Source organism: Centropristis striata, chromosome 22, assembly GCF_030273125.1.
Source record: "Centropristis striata isolate RG_2023a ecotype Rhode Island chromosome 22, C.striata_1.0, whole genome shotgun sequence".
NCBI classification, from domain to species: domain Eukaryota; kingdom Metazoa; phylum Chordata; class Actinopteri; order Perciformes; family Serranidae; genus Centropristis; species Centropristis striata.
In genome coordinates, this window is record NC_081538.1 from 1,170,086 (window position 1) to 1,190,585 (window position 20,500).

Below are 20,500 nucleotides of genomic sequence, written 5' to 3' on the forward strand. Positions count from 1 at the left end.
ATATTTACCTCCCTCAGAACACTTTCTCTGGCTTTTGCCTGAAGCTGACACTGTGTGGGGGGAACTCTGTGGCATGAAAGACAAAAAGGGAACATTTTAAAGCAGCAAAAATCTTTAGATGCTAGAAAAAAATATATTCATCTTGTCACTCACATGAGTCTGCTGTCAGCTTTTGCACTGCTGTTTTTTTGCACAACCAGCAGAGATTGTTTCCACATGAACAATTATGAAGAACTATATTTTTATCCACAATAATATTTACGGCATCAAGCAAATGCCACGTCACACATATGAGAATATGTGCTATACACACTACTGGTCAAAAGTTTTAGAACACACCAACTTTTCCAGAATTTAATTGAAAATGATGCAGTTTAATGTCTCAGTGTACTCTGAAATTAATGCACATTTGCAACATTTAAAATTCTTTTTTGAGCATTATAGTGTTTTGAAAGTAAAAAAAAAGATTCAAAATCACATTTTATGTTGGACTAAAGGACTAAAAAAAGACACAAAATGACCAAAAAAAGACACAAAATGACCTAAAAAGACACAAAATGACCTAAAAAGACACAAAATGACCAAAAAAAGACACAAAATGACTTACAAAGACATGAAAAGAATTCAAAAATGGACAAAATAGCCCAAGACTCCATAGAGTTAAGTTGTTAACCCATTTCTTGTTCCCTGAAAAAGGCCTACTTGTATAATTCTGAAATGTACATTATTTTTCAGTTTTGGTTAAGCTTACCTTTTTTTATTTACCTCTAGCAGTTCACCACTTACCTTTGGACCCTTTCAAGCTGTTCATTTGACTTGAACTGCTTGAATTTCAATAAAAAACTGGAAAAATTGGGGTGTTCTAAAACTTTTGACCGGTAGTGTATATCAATCAATGAGCTTTTCAAGGAAAAAATATCCAACTTTGTGATAACCAGATTAACTTTTTGTTCATATCTGTGCAGGCTATAAGGGAACTTCACTGAATTCAAACCAAGTTTATAATATTTTTACCACTAAAGGGTAACCAGAAGTTAATTTGGTTTGAAAATCAACTTGCAAACACTTTAAATGTGCCTGAGAGAGATCATTTCCGTATTCTTTTGGAAACATTGGAGGACAGATGTTTGAAAAAAAACTCCCTAAACCAATCAGAAAGTCTCATTATGATGCAAACCATTTACCAAACTCGCATCGCCCTTTAAACATTATCCACATTGTCTGCTCATGATGAGAACGCTTAATTTTCTGTCAAAAGAAACAAATGCCTTTTGGCAGCAGCTGACAACTCAGATGCATCACTAAGGGGAGGATTAAAAGATATAAAACAAGGATGATAAATGTGTCAATGTTGCCTGGAGGTTATTCTAAATGGTGGAGAAAACTAATCGTAATAAATAGAAGTTTGGCAATCATTTGTTTGGTTACGGATATCTTGGTGACACTATTCCCGTTGCATGAACAGACTTCTATTGTTCTCAACCCTTTAAAGCACGTTGGGGAAAAAACAGTCTGTGGAAAGATAATTAATGTCATAAAGTCAGAACGGGGTGGGTTGCACACAATAAATTGACTTTCACACATAATAAATATATTTTTATTCAGTTGGTTTCTGGCAGACAATAGCCTTCACCACAGGTTTTGGATAAAGCATACAGAATTAAGCGAGTATGTTTCATAAAAATGCAGATATTTTGTGCATAAATAGTCCCAGCAGCATCATTTAATCTCTGTTAAAAGGTTCAGTAGAAGTGCACCACTTGGAATCCCCGTAAGCACCTGAATGCCTGTGCATCCAACTTCCCCATATCGATTAAATTGTGTTCCAACTGCACTCGTACCAGCCCGCTGAGACCCACACTCTTATTACCCCAGCAGAAAGCATCACGAGGCACTGATTGGATCTTGTTGTGAGTGAGTGCCACTGAGTGCAGAGCCTCCGGCAGCTGTCTGGGCACCTGAAGCAAAGTGTTGTGGCTCAGGTCCAGCTGGTGCAGGACGGGCAATGTCTTAAATGCCCCTGGTGCCACTTTGAAGATTTTATTTCTCGCTAAACCCAAGTGTTCCAGGTTTTTTAAGCTCCCAAAACCAGCTCTCTTTATGGACGATATGAGGTTGCCCTCCAGATTTAAAGTTTTAAGTGAGCGGGGAAGGTGTCGAGGCACTTGTGTTAGCCTGTTCCCCTCTAAGTTGAGGCTTTCCAAGCGAGTTGCGTTGAGAAGCGACTCCCTGAGAAGACCCTTATTTGTCAGTCTGTTTGCACTCAGATCTAACACCAGCAGCTCTGATCTCCCTTCAAAGGCTCCTCCTCGGAACTGCTCAATGAGGTTCCCTTTGAGGTACAGCTCCTTGACGGACAACGGTAAGCCCAGAGGAACTGACGTTAGCTGGTTGTGATCCAGGTTCAGAGTGCGCAGGTTGCACAAAGGAGAGAGCACTGCGTTAGGAAGAGACTCGGATCCGTTCCCCAGGCTGTTGTTGCTCAGGCTCAGCACCAGGAGGCCGGGGCAGCGGGCCCAGGCGGCCTCAGACATCACACCCAGCCGGTTATTGTCCAAACGAAGCTCCTCCAGAGAGACTGGGAGGTCAGTTGGCACGCTGTCCAGGAGGTTCCTATCCAGGTAGAGGCGCTTCAGAGCCGGGACCCCCTCAAAGGCCCCCTCTATGGCGCCATCTGTGAGCCGATTGTTGCTCAGCACAAGGAACTCCATAGAGACGTATTCATTGAGGAGGTCCAGCTGGATGCTCTTGATGTGGTTATTCATGAGGAGGATGTAGCGGGCGTTATAGGGAATACCGTAGGGAACATTGTCCACACCTTTGTCTGAGCACTGGACCACTCTGGAAGACAATACATAATGAGAATAAGCATGAACCTGGTCCCACAGGAATCCGTGAAATAGCCACGGATTCGCTTAACTCAAAATCCGTGGAATAGCCACGGAATCACTCAAATTTCCGTGAAATTGACACGGATTTCGCTACAATGCAAGTTAATGACATATCATGTCATATCCCGTGGATATTCCAACATACAAAGTGGTTTTGTACATTCACTGAGTGAATATTTAGAAAATAAAACATATATTTCTCGCTAGAAATGTGATCAAAACCCATTTTTATGCAGAAACTAAGTCAAAATATTGATTTTTTTTCACTAAAAATGAGAGAACTGTCCGCCATGTTTTTTGTTCTGACCGCCGGGACCTTGAAAGTCACGTGACTTGGAACAAACCAATAGGAACAAATATTAACTTGCATTGTAGCAAAAACTTAACTTTTTCTTTAACATGCTTTTCTTACTAATTGGTTAGTCTGCAGAGGAAGGTGGACAGATTGGTCAATAAAACACAGGACTTTTATCCACTAAACTGCTGTTCGCGTCCTCTATGAAACCAAAAGTCAATGCTGAGTTATTCGAACAGAATCTTTTTCTATTTTTACCCAACCCAAATTACACAATGTTAAATACAACAACCCTCTTATGTGGATTTGAGTCATAGGCAAATAACCTATTCTTGGAAAAATACCCAAAGAAAGCTCCCAGAGCTTAAGAAGACATCTTAAAGTTGCTATTTGTGTCTAACAAACAGTCTTAAACCCATTTTCCACTTAAACATCACTTAATAATGTGGTAATATCGGAAAGTATTACACTCCAAATATCATTAAAGTTTTACCTTCCGTAGCAGGCACACTCAGGAGGACAGTAGTTATCCTTAAAGTAAGGAAAGTAGGTTGGCTTGCTGACCTCCTTCTTCTTCTTTGGCTTTTTGGTTTTATTGTCCTTTTTCTTTTTCTTTTCATTGGCCTTCTTAATTGTTTTATTTTTACTGCTTGTGCTGATTTTGGTCGGCCTCATTGAAGGTGTTTTGGCGGTCGTCAGGCGCGGTTTGGCTGAAGATTTGTCCAGTTGTGGTTGAGGAGGAGACGCTTTATTTCGCTTCACTGTAACTTTGGTGTCATTTTCCACCAGTTGAACTGTGGGCTGAGTCATGTTTGGGGTTTCATTAGATTTCGGTGTTGGATCTGGCTCTTTTAAGTCTTTGGTTATAAACTTCTGGTGTTCTGGTGTTGCTTCTTGCAGTTTGGGGATAAATTCAGCACCTTTGCTTTGTTGCCGTGCAGGTTTAAACAATATATTTTCCACCATTACTGCCTCTACATCTGGGCTTGCCTTCACTTGCAGCTCATTCTGCTTGAGAAGATGTCCAGGACTCTGCAGCACCTCAGTGAGGAGATCTTCAAGCAGAGAGACAGACCTGACCTCAGCAGGAAGCCATGTGGAGACTGAGGAGTGACGGATTGTTGTGGGATCGGAAACAGTGACAGACGGAGGGAAGAAGTGAGGACTAAGTGTGGCGTCAGGGCTGGGAGGGAGAGATGAGGAGACATTATGATGATGAAGAGGAGGAGGAGAACCAGGAGGATTTGGAGACTGAGTGATAATTTGAATCACTAATTCCTCCCCCAGCGGAGGAGAGGATGTGCTGGGAGGTGTGAGGTCACTAACTACCATGTGATCTTCCTCTTCTCTTCCTACTAATTCACTCTGGTTTGCATTTTTTATCCTCTCTTCCTCTTCAGTTCTTTCCACCTTCTCATTTCCTTCTTTCTCTGACACATTTTCTTGATTTACAGTGAACACATCTCCTCTAATCCCTGCAACCAGCCCGCTCTCTCTTTCCTCTGCCACCTTTTCTTCTACCCGTTCATTATGACTTCTTATTGCTGTTTTAACTGTCTCTGTCTCTTCATCTGGAACTAAATCAGTCCGCATATTGGCTGTTTTTGTTTCTCCCCTTAAAGTCTCAGAAAACGTCCCAGGAGCCTCTGAGTTTGTCTCTGGAGTCACTCCTCCACTCCTCTGCTCCTCCTCTGGTCTCTCACTGATTTTCTCCTCCAATGATACCAAAACATCTCTCAGCTCAGACTGGTGGCGTCCATCCAGCCGAGACACCGGACTGACTGTCAGTCCTACGGTACAAAACAAAGAGCAACCACTTAGACCAGGGGTGTCAAACTCAAATACACAGTGGGCCAAAATGTAAAACTTGAATAAAATCGCGGGCCAACATTGAACAAATAAACCTTTTAATATATACCAAACATGTTTTGCTTTAACATTCAATATGGAACCAGCAACGCTTATAAACATACAATATATAACTAAATAGTGCAGACATGCAAAATCAAATTTCAAATAAAAAACACATCAATGTCATTAATTTATTAAAGAAAAATGAAATAAAAATCCTATGCCTCTTTTCTATTTGCATCCGTCTGATTTAAATATCAAAATAAACTTTTTCAACAGGTTAATACATTTAAAAATAAAATAACAATAATAAATCTAGTATTAGCGGTAAATGCGCCGTATAATACCGGCGGGTCAGCTTTTATAGTACAATAATAATATAATAATTTGGTATTGCCTCGTGGGCCAAATATAATTATACTGCGGGCCAAATTTGGCCCGCGGGCCAGAGTTTGACACCTCTGACTTATGCATATATAGTTCACTTATGCATCAGTTACAAACTCTGCACAATCAGTTCTCTTAATGCAAAAAACAAAATCAAGTTGCAACTAAGTATTAGCATTACAACAGTTTCCTTTGAAAGGGTAATGAAATAATTAGCATGTCAGTGTCTCTGACCTGTTGTTTGTAGGACTGTGATAATTACTAAGATTATATCTTCATTTTAAAGTGAAAACCGTTAGTAAAGTACATTTTTGTTGCATGTTAGAGATGTTAAGAAGGCCTTATGTTATACTTACTGGGTTGCACCACGTATGCATATCCAGAAACTGTAAAGAAGACGAGCAGCAGTGAGAGAACTTCCATTGTATCTGTTGAACGTCAGAAATGGAAAAAAATTTGAATAGAATACAAATTAGGTGATAAAGGACATTTTCTGCAAAGAAATGTCTTTATACTCCCCTATGGTAAACAATGTTTTATCTTATCTTGTCTTTTATCAGCTTCATACTTCATGACTTTTCCTATTTTATGAGAATTGCATGATTTTGAACTGATGTTTTTCAGCATGCAGGCCTGTATATAAAAAAGATACATTATTGCTGTAAAACAGAATTAAATACATGTTGTTGGACTTTTATTATAATGTCTCCGAATATAATAAACCTCAAATATACATTTTGTTTTTTTCTCTGAATTCCTTCTTGGCAAACAAAAAGCGTACACAACAGCCTTTCAAAAATGGCTCAAAAATTGGGATCCTGTGTGAAATTTAAATTTAAGATTTTTTTTTCTTCCATAAACAAATTGATCAAAGTTTATCTTGTGGTTTTACTAAATGTCAGTTAAAAAGATTTTCAAATTATTGCATTCTGTTAATTTTTTCAACACTTAAAAAAAATATATTTTTACAGGGTCCAACCTTTGTGGGAACTGGGATGTAATAACAATTAATGCTTTGTTTATATAAACATTTATATTTGTATTTTCTGCTAACAATGTAAGTTTTGTAAATACTTAATGAATTTATATATTTTGATTGTGATTATTTGCATTATTTGAGGGAGAAGGGGTGAGATTTAAGTTTTCACATCTTCCCATTATACTTTTTCGGACATGTAAACTGATTTATGTTTTATTTTGTAGATAGATAGATAGATAGATAGATAGATAGATAGATAGATAGATATTATTTATCCCAAGCAGTTTAGCAGCAGCATTACACACAGAGACAATAACAACACAATTAAATAAAAAGAACAACCTAGGCATACTTCAAGCAATAAAATATAAAAATACAATAAAATATAAAGTGTCTAAAGAAGGAGTAGAATAGAATTCCAGTGCAGAATAAATATGAATATGCAGTATAGAAATGTTGCCGTGAAACAAATAAGGTGCAATGAACAGTGTGCATAAAAACACAAAGTGCATAACGACAGTATGTAATGAACCAGACTATTATCTGTTATTGTACAGTGTGATGGCATGTGGAAGGAAATATTTTTAGTTAAACCCTGTTTAGTTTGATTTACGAGTGTTTCTTACCTGACGTGTTGCAGCCTCCTTATAAAAAGCTGCAGCTCCTGCATCCATCCAGCTGAGCCTCCACGTGCCTCTCTGTTGGGACTGAAACCGTCCAGCAGAAATGATGCAACCTTTGAACTGCACACAGATTACTTTAATGACAGAACAGAAGAGTTTTCACACACACACTGTGGCCGAGCAGCAGGTAATGACTCCTTAAATGCCTTTTTTATCTGGGAGAGGATTCTCACACTTACCCTCAACGTCAGAGGAATCTGTCGGATCAATGGCGGGAAAAAGGGGAAAGTTTCGGGGCCGAGGGGTCAGAGGTGATGCTGGTTTTTACAGTGGCTACTGTTTGCTCCGCTGTGGGGACATTAGCATCCCAGTGGTTATATGAGGGCGACAACTAGCTCCTGGAAGCTGCTCGACCTTTGACCCGTATGCTAATAATCTGCTGGATGTCAGGAAGTCTGGAGCTGCTGATGCTAATGAGAGGCTTCACAAAAAATGGGTTTGGTTCAGCTGTGTTTTACTTTTGCTTCCTTTATTTACTTCTTGGTCACAGATTTGAATTAGTATACGGTCTTCAGTTACTTTTTCATTTCATTTCACCTTTATTTATTTATTCAGGGAGGGCCAATTGAGAACAAGCTCTCATTTCCAATGGCGCCCTGATTACAGCACAAATACAATTATAATAATAATACATTTTATTTGTAAAGCACTTTTCATTGTTAAAAGCAAACCCAAGGTGCTACAGAGTACAACAAGATTAAAAAACAGGTTAAAAGGCCAAAGCACAACGATACATTTAATAAAAGGCTTTTCTAAAAAAGGTTTTTTAAAAGAATTGAACACATTACACTACATATCCATAATAATATATACTCAACAGAAGCACAATAAATTCAATGAGGCACATGCACATTCAGAAATTATAAGATTAATAAGAATGTCTTTAAAATGATTGAAAGGAATCAGTGTATCCAACTGAAGCTGTGACAGTAAATTATTCCATTTAAAAGGAGCAAAATAAACAAAAGCGAATTTCCCAACCTCCGTTTTAATAGCAGGGATATTTAGAGCCAGAGGGTTATATGATATTATATTATTATATCTAAGAGCCAGAGGGTTATATGATATTATATTATTATATCTAAGAGCCAGTGGGTTATATGAACGAGATGGATAGTTAAAAGATCTGAAGCTCAGTAGCAAAACATGTAAGGCAAAAATATAAAGACATAGCAAGAAATAGAAACCAGCAATATTAACAAGAAATAGTAAAGTATTAACACTTTAAACAATAATAAATATATAAGTGCAATTTTCAACTTCTGAGTCTGTTTATATTGTATATATTATTCCTATTACAAAAAGGAATATCTATGTTGCACTATACTATAATAATAAAAACAATAATAATAGTGATTTTAAAAAATAAAAATGATTTTAAAAATAAAATGATAAATAATAATAATAAAAATGATAAATAATAATAAGAATAATAAGAATGAGTTAGCATTGAGTATTTGTTACGCTATGATTTAAATTATGACCATTTTTTAACTTAAAAAATTATTTTAAATGCACTTTTTTTGCCACTATGAGGTGTCTCAATCAAAACAATAATAAAAGACAGTTTGGTGACATTGTACAGCAGTGAGGGATCATGGGAGTTGTTGTCTTTACCACCATTTGCTGCCACTGCAGTCAGCTTCTCCTGGTTAGAACTGGTTCAGTGTTCATCATTGAGCTGAATTATTCCCAGAGGTCTCCTCTACTTTAAAACCAGCAAACCAGCTGATTAAAACCAGTGAAACACTGAATAAATAAGATTCACGCTAAAAATCTGTGTTTTTCTGATGCAATTTGGCAGACAGCTCCTGCTAACTTTTGCCCATCTTACTTCTATCATAACTCACTTATCCTGATGTCTAAAATCCTTCACCTGATTAATATAAACAAACAACTATAATCTAAATATATATTATAAAAATGTGGCTTAAAACCACAATGCAGACACGTGCAGAAAGTGCATACAACACCATGAGTTTCCTGCTTTATCTTCAGTTTATCAGACTTTAATAGATTTGCTATTCATGCCATTTTTCAAATGCATTCATTCTAATAAAATGCATCTACTTCATGTAACAACACAGATTTCAAACATGTTTTCCTTCCTGCTCAGCTGCATTATCTATATTTATGTGGACACAGAAACTGTACATCTTGTTCACTGAACACAATCTCACACGCACAGTTCATATCACCCAAAAAATAAACAAAATGACCAAAAAAAGGAAACAAAATGACCAAAAAAGACACAAATTGACCACGAAATTATCAAAAAAGACACAAAATTATCAAAAAAGACACAAAATGACCAAAAAAGACACAAAATGATCAAAAAAGACACAAATTGACCACAAAATGATCAAAAAAGACACAAAATGACAAAAAAAGACACAAAATGACCAAAAAAAGGAAACAAAATGACCAAAAAAGACACAAATTGACCACAAAATGATCAAAAAAGACACAAAATGACCAGAAAAGACACAAAATGACCAAAAAAAGACACAAAATGACCAAAAAAAGACACAAAATGACCAAAAAAAGGAAACAAAATGACCAAAAAAAGACACAAAATGACCAAAAAAGACACAAATTGACCACAAAATGATAAAAAAAAGACACAAAATTACCAGAAAAGACATAAAATGACCAAAAAAAGACACAAAATGACCACAAAATGAAAAAAAAGACTCAAAATGACCAAAAAAGACACAAATTGACCACAGATTTGAAACATGTTTTCCTTCCTGCTCAGCTGCATTATCTATATTTATGTGGAGACAGAAACTGAACATCTTGTTCCAGCAATCAGATGTTTTTTTGCCCACAACCCGCCGGGTCTCAGAATATCATGTCCTTATCTGTTCTTTTATGTTTCTGTCACGTTGTGCATCGTGTCGGCCCACACAAGGCTGAGCATTCCTTTTTAGATTAATCCAAGGTCTCATTCTGTCATCCTGCATGAAGGCTTGTAACATAGAGACACACAACCAAAACAAAGTTGCATAAACACATTTTTATCCCACAAAGCTTTTGAGGATGTGAAAGTCATTTTACAGTTTTCCTTCTCATCACTGAGGTGACAAATTCATTTTTTGTGTTGTAAAATGTGCTTCATAAAGTGAGAATTCTGCAGAAACAAAACAGACAACACACACTCTGAATCAGAGGTGTCAAACTCTGGCCCACGGGCCAAATTTGGCCCGCAGTATAATTATATTTGGCCCAGAAAGGCAATACCAAATTATTATTATACAGTGCAAATAATACTACAAATCCCAGAATGCACTGCTGGTGTTTTGGCTTGAACACAGTAGATCAGTGTGGAGCAAACTGAGCACAATTAAAGTTGTCTTTATGCACTTTTTCTTGCTAGTCCAAGGCTTAAAAAGACACAAAATGACTAAAAAAAGACACAAAATGACCAAAAAAAGACACAAAATGACCAAAAAAAGACACCAAAAGACACAAAATGACCAAAAAAAGACACAAAATGACCAAAAAAAGACACAAAATGACAAAAAAAGACACCTAAAGACACAAAATGACTAAAAGACAAAATGACCAAAAAAAGACACAAAATAACAAAAAAGACACCTAAAGACACAAAATGACTAAAAAAAGACACAAAATGACCAAAAAAAGACACAAAATGACACAAAATGACTAAAAAAAGACAAAATGACCAAAAAAAGACACAAAATGACAAAAAAAGACACCTAAAGACACAAAATGACTAAAAAAAGACACAAAATGACCAAAAAAAGAGACAAAATGACTTACAAAGACATGAAAAGAATTCAAAAATGGACAAAATGACCATTCATTGAAGGATATTATTATTAGTCATTTGGTTTATTATTGTTATTTTATTCTTACATTTATTTTTAGCCTGTGGAAAAAGATTACTGTTAAATTTAAATTTAAAGAAGGCTGCATATAAAATAAAAAGACATACGATTTTTATTTAAATTTTATTTAAGAAATGAATGCCATTGATGTGTTTGTTTATTTTATTTGATATTCGATTTTGCATGTTTGCAATATTAAGTTATTCCATTTCGTTTGAACTTGTTTAGGTCAATTTTTTCAATAAATATCAATGTTGGCCCGCGACTTTGTCCAAGTTTAAATTTTGTCCCACTGTGTATTTGAGTTTGACACCCCTGGTCTAAATGCTGACATCTAGTGTAAAACACCTGAACTGTGCAGAGAGAGAAGAAGAAGAGTTAATACCTTTTCAGCCCACAGAGTGGCAGCATGCACCCATAAATAACTGCACCAGTTGCCCAGCAAGAGGCTTGTATTGCATAACATTGCATGGGAAAATACAGCAAATGGGTTTTAATGTTTGTGTCTGTGTGCGTGCCCAAATCGATTCTGTTCTTCTGGAGCATGAGAGAGAAAAATCACATCCATATGAATAGAGGATGGCAGGACACTGATTGAAATAAAAGACGTCTCTTAACACCTTGAGCTGTGGCATCTCATTTCCTGTCGAAGGTGACGTAATGTAAAGGAGAGGGGGTGTGAAAAGCAGCAATAATGGCAGAAACAGAGAGCTGGGGGTGGTTTGCACCTGTTTTAGGGTAAAAATACCTCAGTGGTTGTTACTGTAGCAAGCTGACTGCTGGTTGTGTCATTTTGAGGGATTTAGAGCGGCTATTTTCTCCCTTTTTACCACATTTAACCCTTTGGTGCACAACATGTAATAACCCCGATAATTTTGGGTCATTTTGTGTCTTTTTTTAAATAATTTTGTTTCTTTTTTTTAGTAATTTTGTGTCTTTTTTTGGTCATTTTCTAATAATTTTGTCTTTTTTTTGGGTAATTCTGTGTATTTTTTGGTCATTTTGTGTCATTTTCTAATAATTTTGTGTCTTTGTATGGTGATTCTGTCTTTTTTTGGTCATTTTGTGTCTTTTTTGAGTCATTTTCTAATAATTTTGTGTCTTTTTTTGGTAATTCAGTGTATTTTTTGGTCATTTTGTGTCTTTTTTGAGTCATTTTCTAATAATTTGGTGTCTTTTTTTGGTGATTCTGTCTTTTTTTGGTCATTTTGTCTTTTTTGAGTCATTTTCTAATAATTTTGTGTCTTTTTATGGTGATTCTGTCTTTTTTTGGTCATTTTGTGTCTTTTTTGAGTCATTTTCTAATAATTTTGTGTCTTTTTTTGGTAATTCTGTGTATTTTTTGGTCATTTTGTGTCTTTTTTGAGTCATTTTCTAATAATTTTGTGTCTTTTTTTGGTGATTCTGTCTTTTTTTGGTCATTTTGTGTCTTTTTGGGTCATTTTGTGTCATTTTCTAATAATTTGGTGTCTTTTTTTTGGTAATTCAGTGTATTTTTGGTCATGTTGTGTCTTGGTTTTTTTTTGCAAAAAGGGATTTTATTCAAAAATGAATAAAGGAAAACATAAAATTAGGATGTATGATGATCAAAAACAAACTAATTGAGGAAAACCTGGAATACTGAATGATGAAATTAATTTATTGCAAAGATATAGAACATAAAAACTCTGTCGGGTCACTTTAGACCATGTTGTGCATCAAAGGGTTAATGACATACATCTCTTGTGTTTAGAGAGAAATTGCAAAAGAACATTGCTTTTTTTTTATTTTTTACCCACCCATCCTGTAACACAACCACTTCATCAGTCTCTCGGGCTTTGATGCTTCATCAACCAGCTTCAAAATCCATTTCACAGACAAAGCTCCTGATATAAAACCTGTCTGTCTGTCTTTTTTTGGTCATTTTCTAATAATTTTTTCTTTTTTTGGTAATTCTGTGTATTTTTTGGTAATTTTGTGTCTTTTTTAAAATAATTTTGTTTCTTTTTTTTAGTAATTTTGTGTCTTTTTTTGGTCATTTTCTAATAATTTTGTCTTTTTTTGGTAATTCTGTGTATTTTTTGGTCATTTTGTGTCTTTTTTGAGTCATTTTCTAATAATTTGGTGTCTTTTTTTGGTAATTCAGTGTATTTTTTGGTCATTTTGTGTCTTTTTTTAAATAATTTTGTTTCTTTTTTTTGTAATTTTGTGTCTTTTTTTGGTCATTTTCTAATAATTTTGTCTTTTTTCGGGTCACTTTAGACCATGTTGTGCATCAAAGGGTTAATGACATACATCTCTTGTGTTTAGAGAGAAATAGCAAAAGAACATTGCTTTTTTTTATTTTTTACCCACCCATCCTGTAACACAGCCACTTCATCAGTCTCTCGGGCTTTGATGCTTCATCAACCAGCTTCAAAATCCATTTCACAGACAAAGCTCCTGATATAAAACCTGTCTGTCTGTCTGGACTTCTGCCTTCCAGCCAAAAATCTCTTCTACACTTGAATGATTGTTCCCCAGTGCCTCCAGATGCCCTGACAGCTGCCCAGCAGCCTCACCAGTTGCCCCAGTAGGTTCTTTCCTTCTTTGGCAAAGCCCCAAAATCACTTTAAATGATCAAAGAATAATCATTTTTTCCAAACTGGGTCACAGATTAGAATCCGTACAGTGTCTCTGGTGGCATTTACAGATGTGGTTAAAACTAGAATTTAGGTTATGATTATTTTTGCCATAAAAGTTGATTTTAAAAGTCCTGTTTTTTTGCAGCTTTGGCGCTAGAAAAACAAACTTTTCGCAGCCTCACTGGACAAACAGAGACCTCAGTGGTGAAGACACAACTTAACGTGAGGTATGTGTCACGAGTTTGTCACCAAAAAACTGAGGTCAGAGCAGGTAAGTGTGGAATTTGCATGGAGGTTTAGGGCTGAAAGGGTTTGTGTGTACTTGCAACTAAGAATGAGTGTGATTGCATGTATGTGTGTAGAGCATTATAGAGCATATGGTGCACATTATAGTCTGCAGCAATATATATTCTCATGAACAGGTTTGCATGATTTCTTCCAAAAACGTTTGCAGCATGAATCATACAAATGTGACGCATGATGAACTGCTGTTTAACACGCAAACCTGTGACAAACGCAACATGTTTCAAACATGTGGTGATCCCTGTTTTAAGCATATTTCTTTAAAAAAAATAAATAATAATTACAACAAGACTATTGCTCTTTTGAACAAAAAGTCGTGTGTCGGAACGTAACACGATGAATTTTCGTGTAAAATCACAAGATGGTTATTAAGTCAGTTAATTTGAAAGTAAAAAAAGAAGGAAAGATGAGTTATGGACCGTTTAATGTGCATTCATTTTATCTGATAGATAAAAATTAACTCTAGTATCTCTATGCATTTTTCCCCATTAGTCTAAAGATGTTATGATAATTGTAGACTGGATGCCAGGCTGAAAAAGTCTGACTAGTGAAGTGAACACTTCATGGCCTGAATTTTTTGGATTTTCTGTATCTTTTTAAATCAGCAGGACACAAACATCATCTCCTGGTTGAACGTAGTTGTGAACTAATATTTAAAACCCTGTATTTTGTTTTTTTTTGTTGTTCTGCAACTACAGGACAAATCAATCAAGCTGGAGGAAGCTAATGTTATCAGCTAATGCTAGCGCTAATCTATAATTAAAGATGAACACACTACTCCTTTAGAGCATCTTTTAGCACACCCAAACAGTGAATGACATCTCTAGGCAACCAAAATGTTACAATTAAATTTCATAAACCTGAAAACACACCGTGCACCGTGCTAGCAAGCTGTCAATCTAAATGTTACCCTGACGCATATCCTGCTTTATCGTCCACTCAAAGTGTGATCAGAATTTATAAAATGAACATCATGGTGCATTGAAGACTTGAAACTAGCGATTTAGGCCAAAAACTCTTTAGGAAAATGTTTAATGAGGTGATAAATCAAGTGAGAAGTGTGGTCCTTCTCTCATGGACTTCAATACAACTTATTTTTGAACCTGGTCTCACAGGAATCCGTGGAATAGCCACAGATTCACTCAAATTTCAGTGAAACTGACACGGATTTCGCTACAATGCAAGTTAATATTTGTTCCTATTGGTTTGTTCCAAGTCACGTGACTTTCAAGGTTCCAGCAGTCAGAACAAAAAACATGGCGGACATTTCTCTCATTTTTAGTGAAAAAATCAATATTTTGACTTAGTTTCTGCATAAAAATGGATTTTGATCACATTTCTAGCGAGAAATATATGTTTTATTTTCTAAATATTCACTCAGTGAATGTACATAATCACTTTGTATGTTGGAATAGCCACGGGATATGACTGGCATTAACTTGCATTGTAGCCAAATCCGTGTCAGTTTCACGGAAATTTGAGTGATTCCGTGGCTATTCCACGGATTTCTGTGAGACCAGGTTGTATTTTTGCATGCAATATAGTCGCCCCCTGCTGGCCATTAGAAAGAATGCATGTTTACTTCTGCACTGGCTTCACTTTGGACGGATAATTGATGACATCATTGATTGTTTTGTTTTTTTCAAACTCTACTTTACAGTAAACACAACACACATCAATATTGTGCAGCTAGAGGGCATAAATCCAGGAGTATAAAGAGGTAGTGAAGCTATACAGGCAACAAAAAAAGCCTTGAGTGACAACAAGGCTGTGCAAAAACAAAACCCTCCCCCAACTATCCCATCTGCTGGGAGTCTGACTGCTGGCTGCGTGGAGATGGCGGCGGGGGGTTAAGAAGGTCAAAGGTCACAGACTGTGATCAATTTGTTGGCTAGAAGCGTCAGACCCACATTTGTGTGCAGCGTGACTCCCTGGACAAACAAGCAGCCAGACGCACACAATGGAGGTGGACTTTCATCCTTCTGTCTATAGGACACACTGTCCATGTGCTGCTCAGCTGTGATTCCTTTAAAAGTTATTATAAAAAGGCATGTTGAGGTACAGAAAACATTAACAAACATTAGCTTTGTCATTTTGTCTTTTTTTGTCATTTTGTGTCTTTTTTTGTGTCATTTTGTGTCTTTTTTGTCATTTTGTCTTTCTTTTTTGTCATTTTGTGTCTTTTTTGGATACTTTTTTGGTAATTTTGTTTCTTTTTGGGGTAATTTTGTGTCTTTTTTGTCATTTTGTGCCTTTTTTGGATAATTTTCTGGTCATTTTGTATCTTTTTTTTGGTAATTTTGTTTCTTTTTGTGTCTTTTTTTGGTAATTTTGTTTCTTTTTGGGGTCATTTTGTGTCTTTTTTGGGTCATTTTGTGTCTTTTTTGTCATTTTGTCTTTCTTTTTTGTCATTTTGTGTCTTTTTTGTCATTTTGTCTTTCTTTTTTGTCATTTTGTCTTTCTTTTTTGTCATTTTGTGTCTTTTTTGGATACTTTTTTGGTAATTTTGTTTCTTTTTGGGGTAATTTTGTGTCTTTTTTGTCATTTTGTGCCTTTTTTGGATAATTTTCTGGTCATTTTGTGTCTTTTTTTTGGTAATTTTGTTTCTTTTTGTGTCTTTTTTTGGTAATTTTGTTTCTTTTTGGGGTCATTTTGTGTCTTTTTTGGGTCATTTTGTGTCTTTTTTGTCATTTTGTCTTTCTTTTTTGTCATTTTGTGTCTTTTTTTGGATACTTTTTGGTAATGTTGTTTCTTTTTGGGGTCATTTTGTGTCTTTTTTGGGTCATTTTGTGTCTTTTTTGTCATTTTGTCTTTCTTTTTTGTCATTTTGTGTCTTTTTTTGGATACTTTTTGGTAATGTTGTTTCTTTTTGGGGTCATTTTGTGTCTTTTTTGTCATTTTGTGTCTTTTTTGGATAATTTTCTGGTAATTTTGTGTCTTTTTTTGGTAATTTTGTTTCTTTTTGGGGTCATTTTGTGTCTTTTTTTGTCATTTTGTGTCTTTTTTGTCATTTTGTGTCTTTTTTGGATACTTTTCTGGTCATTTTATCTTTTTTTGGTCATTTTGTTTGTTTTTGGGGTCATTTTGTGTCTTTTTTTGGTCATTTTGTTTCTTTTTTTGGGTGATCTGAACTGTGGCAGCAGCACAGAGACTTGCTGCTGTCCAGGACGGTTAATATTTCTTAGTGATTGATTAAATGTTAAAGAACATCCAAAATGTTCTGCAGAAAATGCCAGAGTGTGCTCTCTTGACCGCACCAGAGTGTCCTAATGTCAAGATGAGCTCAAGTGAAGAGAAAAGGAGGAATGTCTGTCAACTTATTTCAGATTTTTGCAAGAATAGGACAGATTAGTGCATGCTTTTCTTTCTAAGACCTTCCAAATATTTCCTTCAGAGATGGTGGGAGGCCCCACAACACTGTTGTCTTAACCCTGCCTGGAATAGCTGCACCAAATTAAACCTGTGTTTTTGTTTTTACTACGAGGCTCTTGTGTGTCAGTACATTTTAAAATGACAAGAGGCTTTAGAGAAAAGAGGGAGGACAGATAAGAATTTCAAAAAGCACAAAAACACAGTTGAAACCAGCCAGTTTAAGCTTTAAAATTCAACCAAGTACCTTGAAATGGCTCCAACTGGCATAAAAGTTATTTTTACGGTGTTGATGGAGTTTATCTAAGCTGCAGGTCAGGGAGCTCCTCCTGATCCGGGTCAGGACACGCTGATCCAGACCAGGCCAGGTCAGGAAGACTGACTAGACAGGGACAAAGCAAAACATTGTGAAAACAGGGCATCATGTAATTTCATCAAAAACCTAATTCAAAAATGAAATAATATGTTCTCTTGGTTCTTTAAGCCAGCCATTCTCAACCTTGGGGTTGGGACCTCAATTGGGGTCGCGATATGATTTCTGGGGGTCGCCAAATCATTTTGGAAGTCAGCTCTGTCTTCTTTGGTCATTTAATGTCTTTTTTTGGTCATTTTGTGTCTTTTTTGGTCATTTTGTGTCTTTTTTGGTCATTTTGTGTCTTTTTTTTGGTCATTTTGTGTCTTTTTTGGTCATTTTGTGTCTTTTTTGGTCATTATGTGTCTTTTTTTGGACATTTTGTGGTCAATTTGTGTCTTTTTTTGGACATTTTGTTTCCTTTTTTTGGTCATTTTGTGTCTTTTTGGTCATTTTGTGTCTTTTGTTTCTTTTTTGGGCCATTTTGTGTCTTTTTTGGTAATTCTGTGTCTTTTTTTGGTCATTTTGTGTCTTTTTTTAAATAATTGTGTGTCTTTTTTAGTAATTTAGTGTCATTTTTTTGGTAATTGTGTGTCTTTTTTGGTGATTTTGTTTCTTTTTTAAGTATTTTAGTTTTTTTCTATCATTTTGTGTCTTTTTTGGTTGAGCGGGGGGACAACATGCATGTTAAATTGGGGGTCGCGACTCAAAAAGGTTGAGGACTACTGCTTTAAGCTTCCTGTCTCTCTCCTCAAGAGTCCACTTCAGGAGGAATATTGATCACATGTTGAAGCCTTTCCTAGCAGAGCGGCTCCTTTTGTGCTTAAATTACTCCATTGTTCCTCCAGAGTGACTCATATGTTCCTGAAATCTCAACTTAGAGCACACTGATATTGCTCAATGTGTGTGTGTGTGTGTGTGTGTGTGTGTGTGTGTGTGTGTGTGTGCTTAGCCGATTATTGACGCTATCAGCCAAGAAAACCTCACAATATGCTGCCATGATGCATGTGTCAGCCAGTCGATCAGCTGGTCACCACTTATTGTGTCTGTAAGAGGCAACAAGTGTGACATGTGGGTGGAAAAATGTACAGGATGTATATTATATAGGGCAGCTGTTCTCAACCTTGGGGTTGGGACCCCGATTGGGGTCGCGAGATGATTTCTGGGGGTCGGCAAATCATTTTGGAAGTCAGCTCTGTCTCCACTGTGTTAAAGTGTTCATGTGTTTAAATCATTTTGTGTCTTTTTTTGATAATTTTCTGGTCAATTTGTGTCTTTTTTGTCATTTTGTCTTTCTTTTTTGTCATTTTGTGTCTTTTTTGGTCATTTCGTGTCTTTTTCTGGTCAATTTGTGTCTTTTTTGGTAATTTTGTTTCCTTTTTTTGGTAATTTTGTTTCTTTTTGGGGTAATTTTGTCTTTTTTTTTGTCATTTTGTGTCTTTTTTGTCATTTTCTTTCTTTTTTGGATAATTTTCTGGTCAATATATGTCTTTTTTGGTAATTTTGTTTCCTTTTTTTGGTAATTTTGTGTCTTTTTTTTCCCATTTTGTGTCTTTTTTGTCATTTTGTCTTTCTTTTTTGTCATTTTGTGTCTTTTTTGGTAATTTTGTGTCTTTTTTTGGTCATTTTGTGTCTTTTTTGGTCATTTTGTTTAATTTTTTGGTCATTTTGTGTCTTTTTTGGTCATTTTGTTTCCTTTTTTTGGTCATTTTGTGTCTTTTTTTGGTAATTTTGTGTCTTTTTTGGTCATTTTGTGTCTTTTTTTTTGTCATTTTGTTTCTTTTTTGGGTGATCTGAACTGTGCTTGTGAGATTGTGTCCAGTAAGCGGGGGTTGCAGATGTTAAATTGGCGGTCGCGACTCAAAAAGGTTGAGAACTACTGATATAGTGTATATATTGTTTCAGCAGGACACCGTCAGGGACAGATGGACAAATGTTGTTTTTCTGGGTGATGTGGGTCATTGGGCTGGTTAACAATTCTCTACTGTTATTAAGCAATCAGTCACACTACAAAACAAGGATGTGGAGCAACAGACAAGGTCACAGTTAGAGATGTTTTCTTTCTCCGAGTTGTGATTTCCTCTTTCAGTATTACTCTGTCGGCTCTGTTCACACTGTTTTAGGACTCTTCATGGTGCTTTAGCTGTTTAAATTCACTGTACGGCCACTTTAAAATTGCTATTGAACTTTTTTACTCCACTGCATTTAGCTGACAGCTTTGAGAAACCTTGAGAACCTGAAAACACTGCTTACATAAATGCATCAATAATAATAATAATCCAATAATCGGAATATATAAAACGATGTGAATCCTTTTGATAAAGTTCATTTTGATGCAGGTACTTTTGTACTTTTACTTGTCTTTTTTGGTCATTTTGTGTCTTTTTTTGGTCATTTTGTGTCTTTTTTTGGTCATTTTGTGTCTTTTTTTTAGTCATTTTGTGTCTTTTTGGTAATTGTCTCTTTTTAGGCTCTTTTTAGGGTCATTTTGTGTCTTTTTTTGGTCATTTTGTGTCTTTTTTGTCATTTTGTCTTTCTTTTTTGTCATTTTGTGTCTTTTTTGGTCATTTCATGTATTTCTTTGGTCATTTTGTCTTTCTTTTTTGGTCATTTTGTGTCTTTTTTGGGTCATTTTGTGTCTTTTTTTGGTCATTTTGTTTCTTTTTTGGTCATTTTGTTTCTTTTTTGGGTCATTTTGTGTCTTTTTTTGGTCATTTTGTGTCTTTTTTTGGTCATTTTGTGTCTTTTTTGTCATTTTGTCTTTCTTTTTTGTCATTTTGTGTCTTTTTTGGTCATTTCATGTATTTTTTTGGTGATTTCATGTCTTTTTTGGTCATTTTGTTTCCTTTTTTTGGTCATTTTGTTTCTTTTCTTGAGAACCTTAAAACACTGCTTACATAAATGCATCAATAATAATAATCCAATAATCGGAA

At 35.6% G+C, this 20,500-nt stretch overlaps 1 protein-coding gene across 1 annotated transcript; it reads right to left on the minus strand.

The window, feature by feature from the left end:
* Positions 1–1,613: 1,613 nt before the first annotated feature.
* wu:fc23c09 lies at positions 1,614–5,847 on the minus strand. Its single transcript, XM_059326354.1, has 4 exons — positions 5,781–5,847; positions 3,949–4,976; positions 3,680–3,795; positions 1,614–2,841 (listed from the first exon to the last, which is right to left on the minus strand). The coding sequence occupies exons 1-4, from the start codon at positions 5,845–5,847 to the stop codon at positions 1,743–1,745; spliced, it is 2,310 nt and encodes a 769-aa protein (XP_059182337.1). The 3' UTR covers positions 1,614–1,742.
* Positions 5,848–20,500: the final 14,653 nt, after the last annotated feature.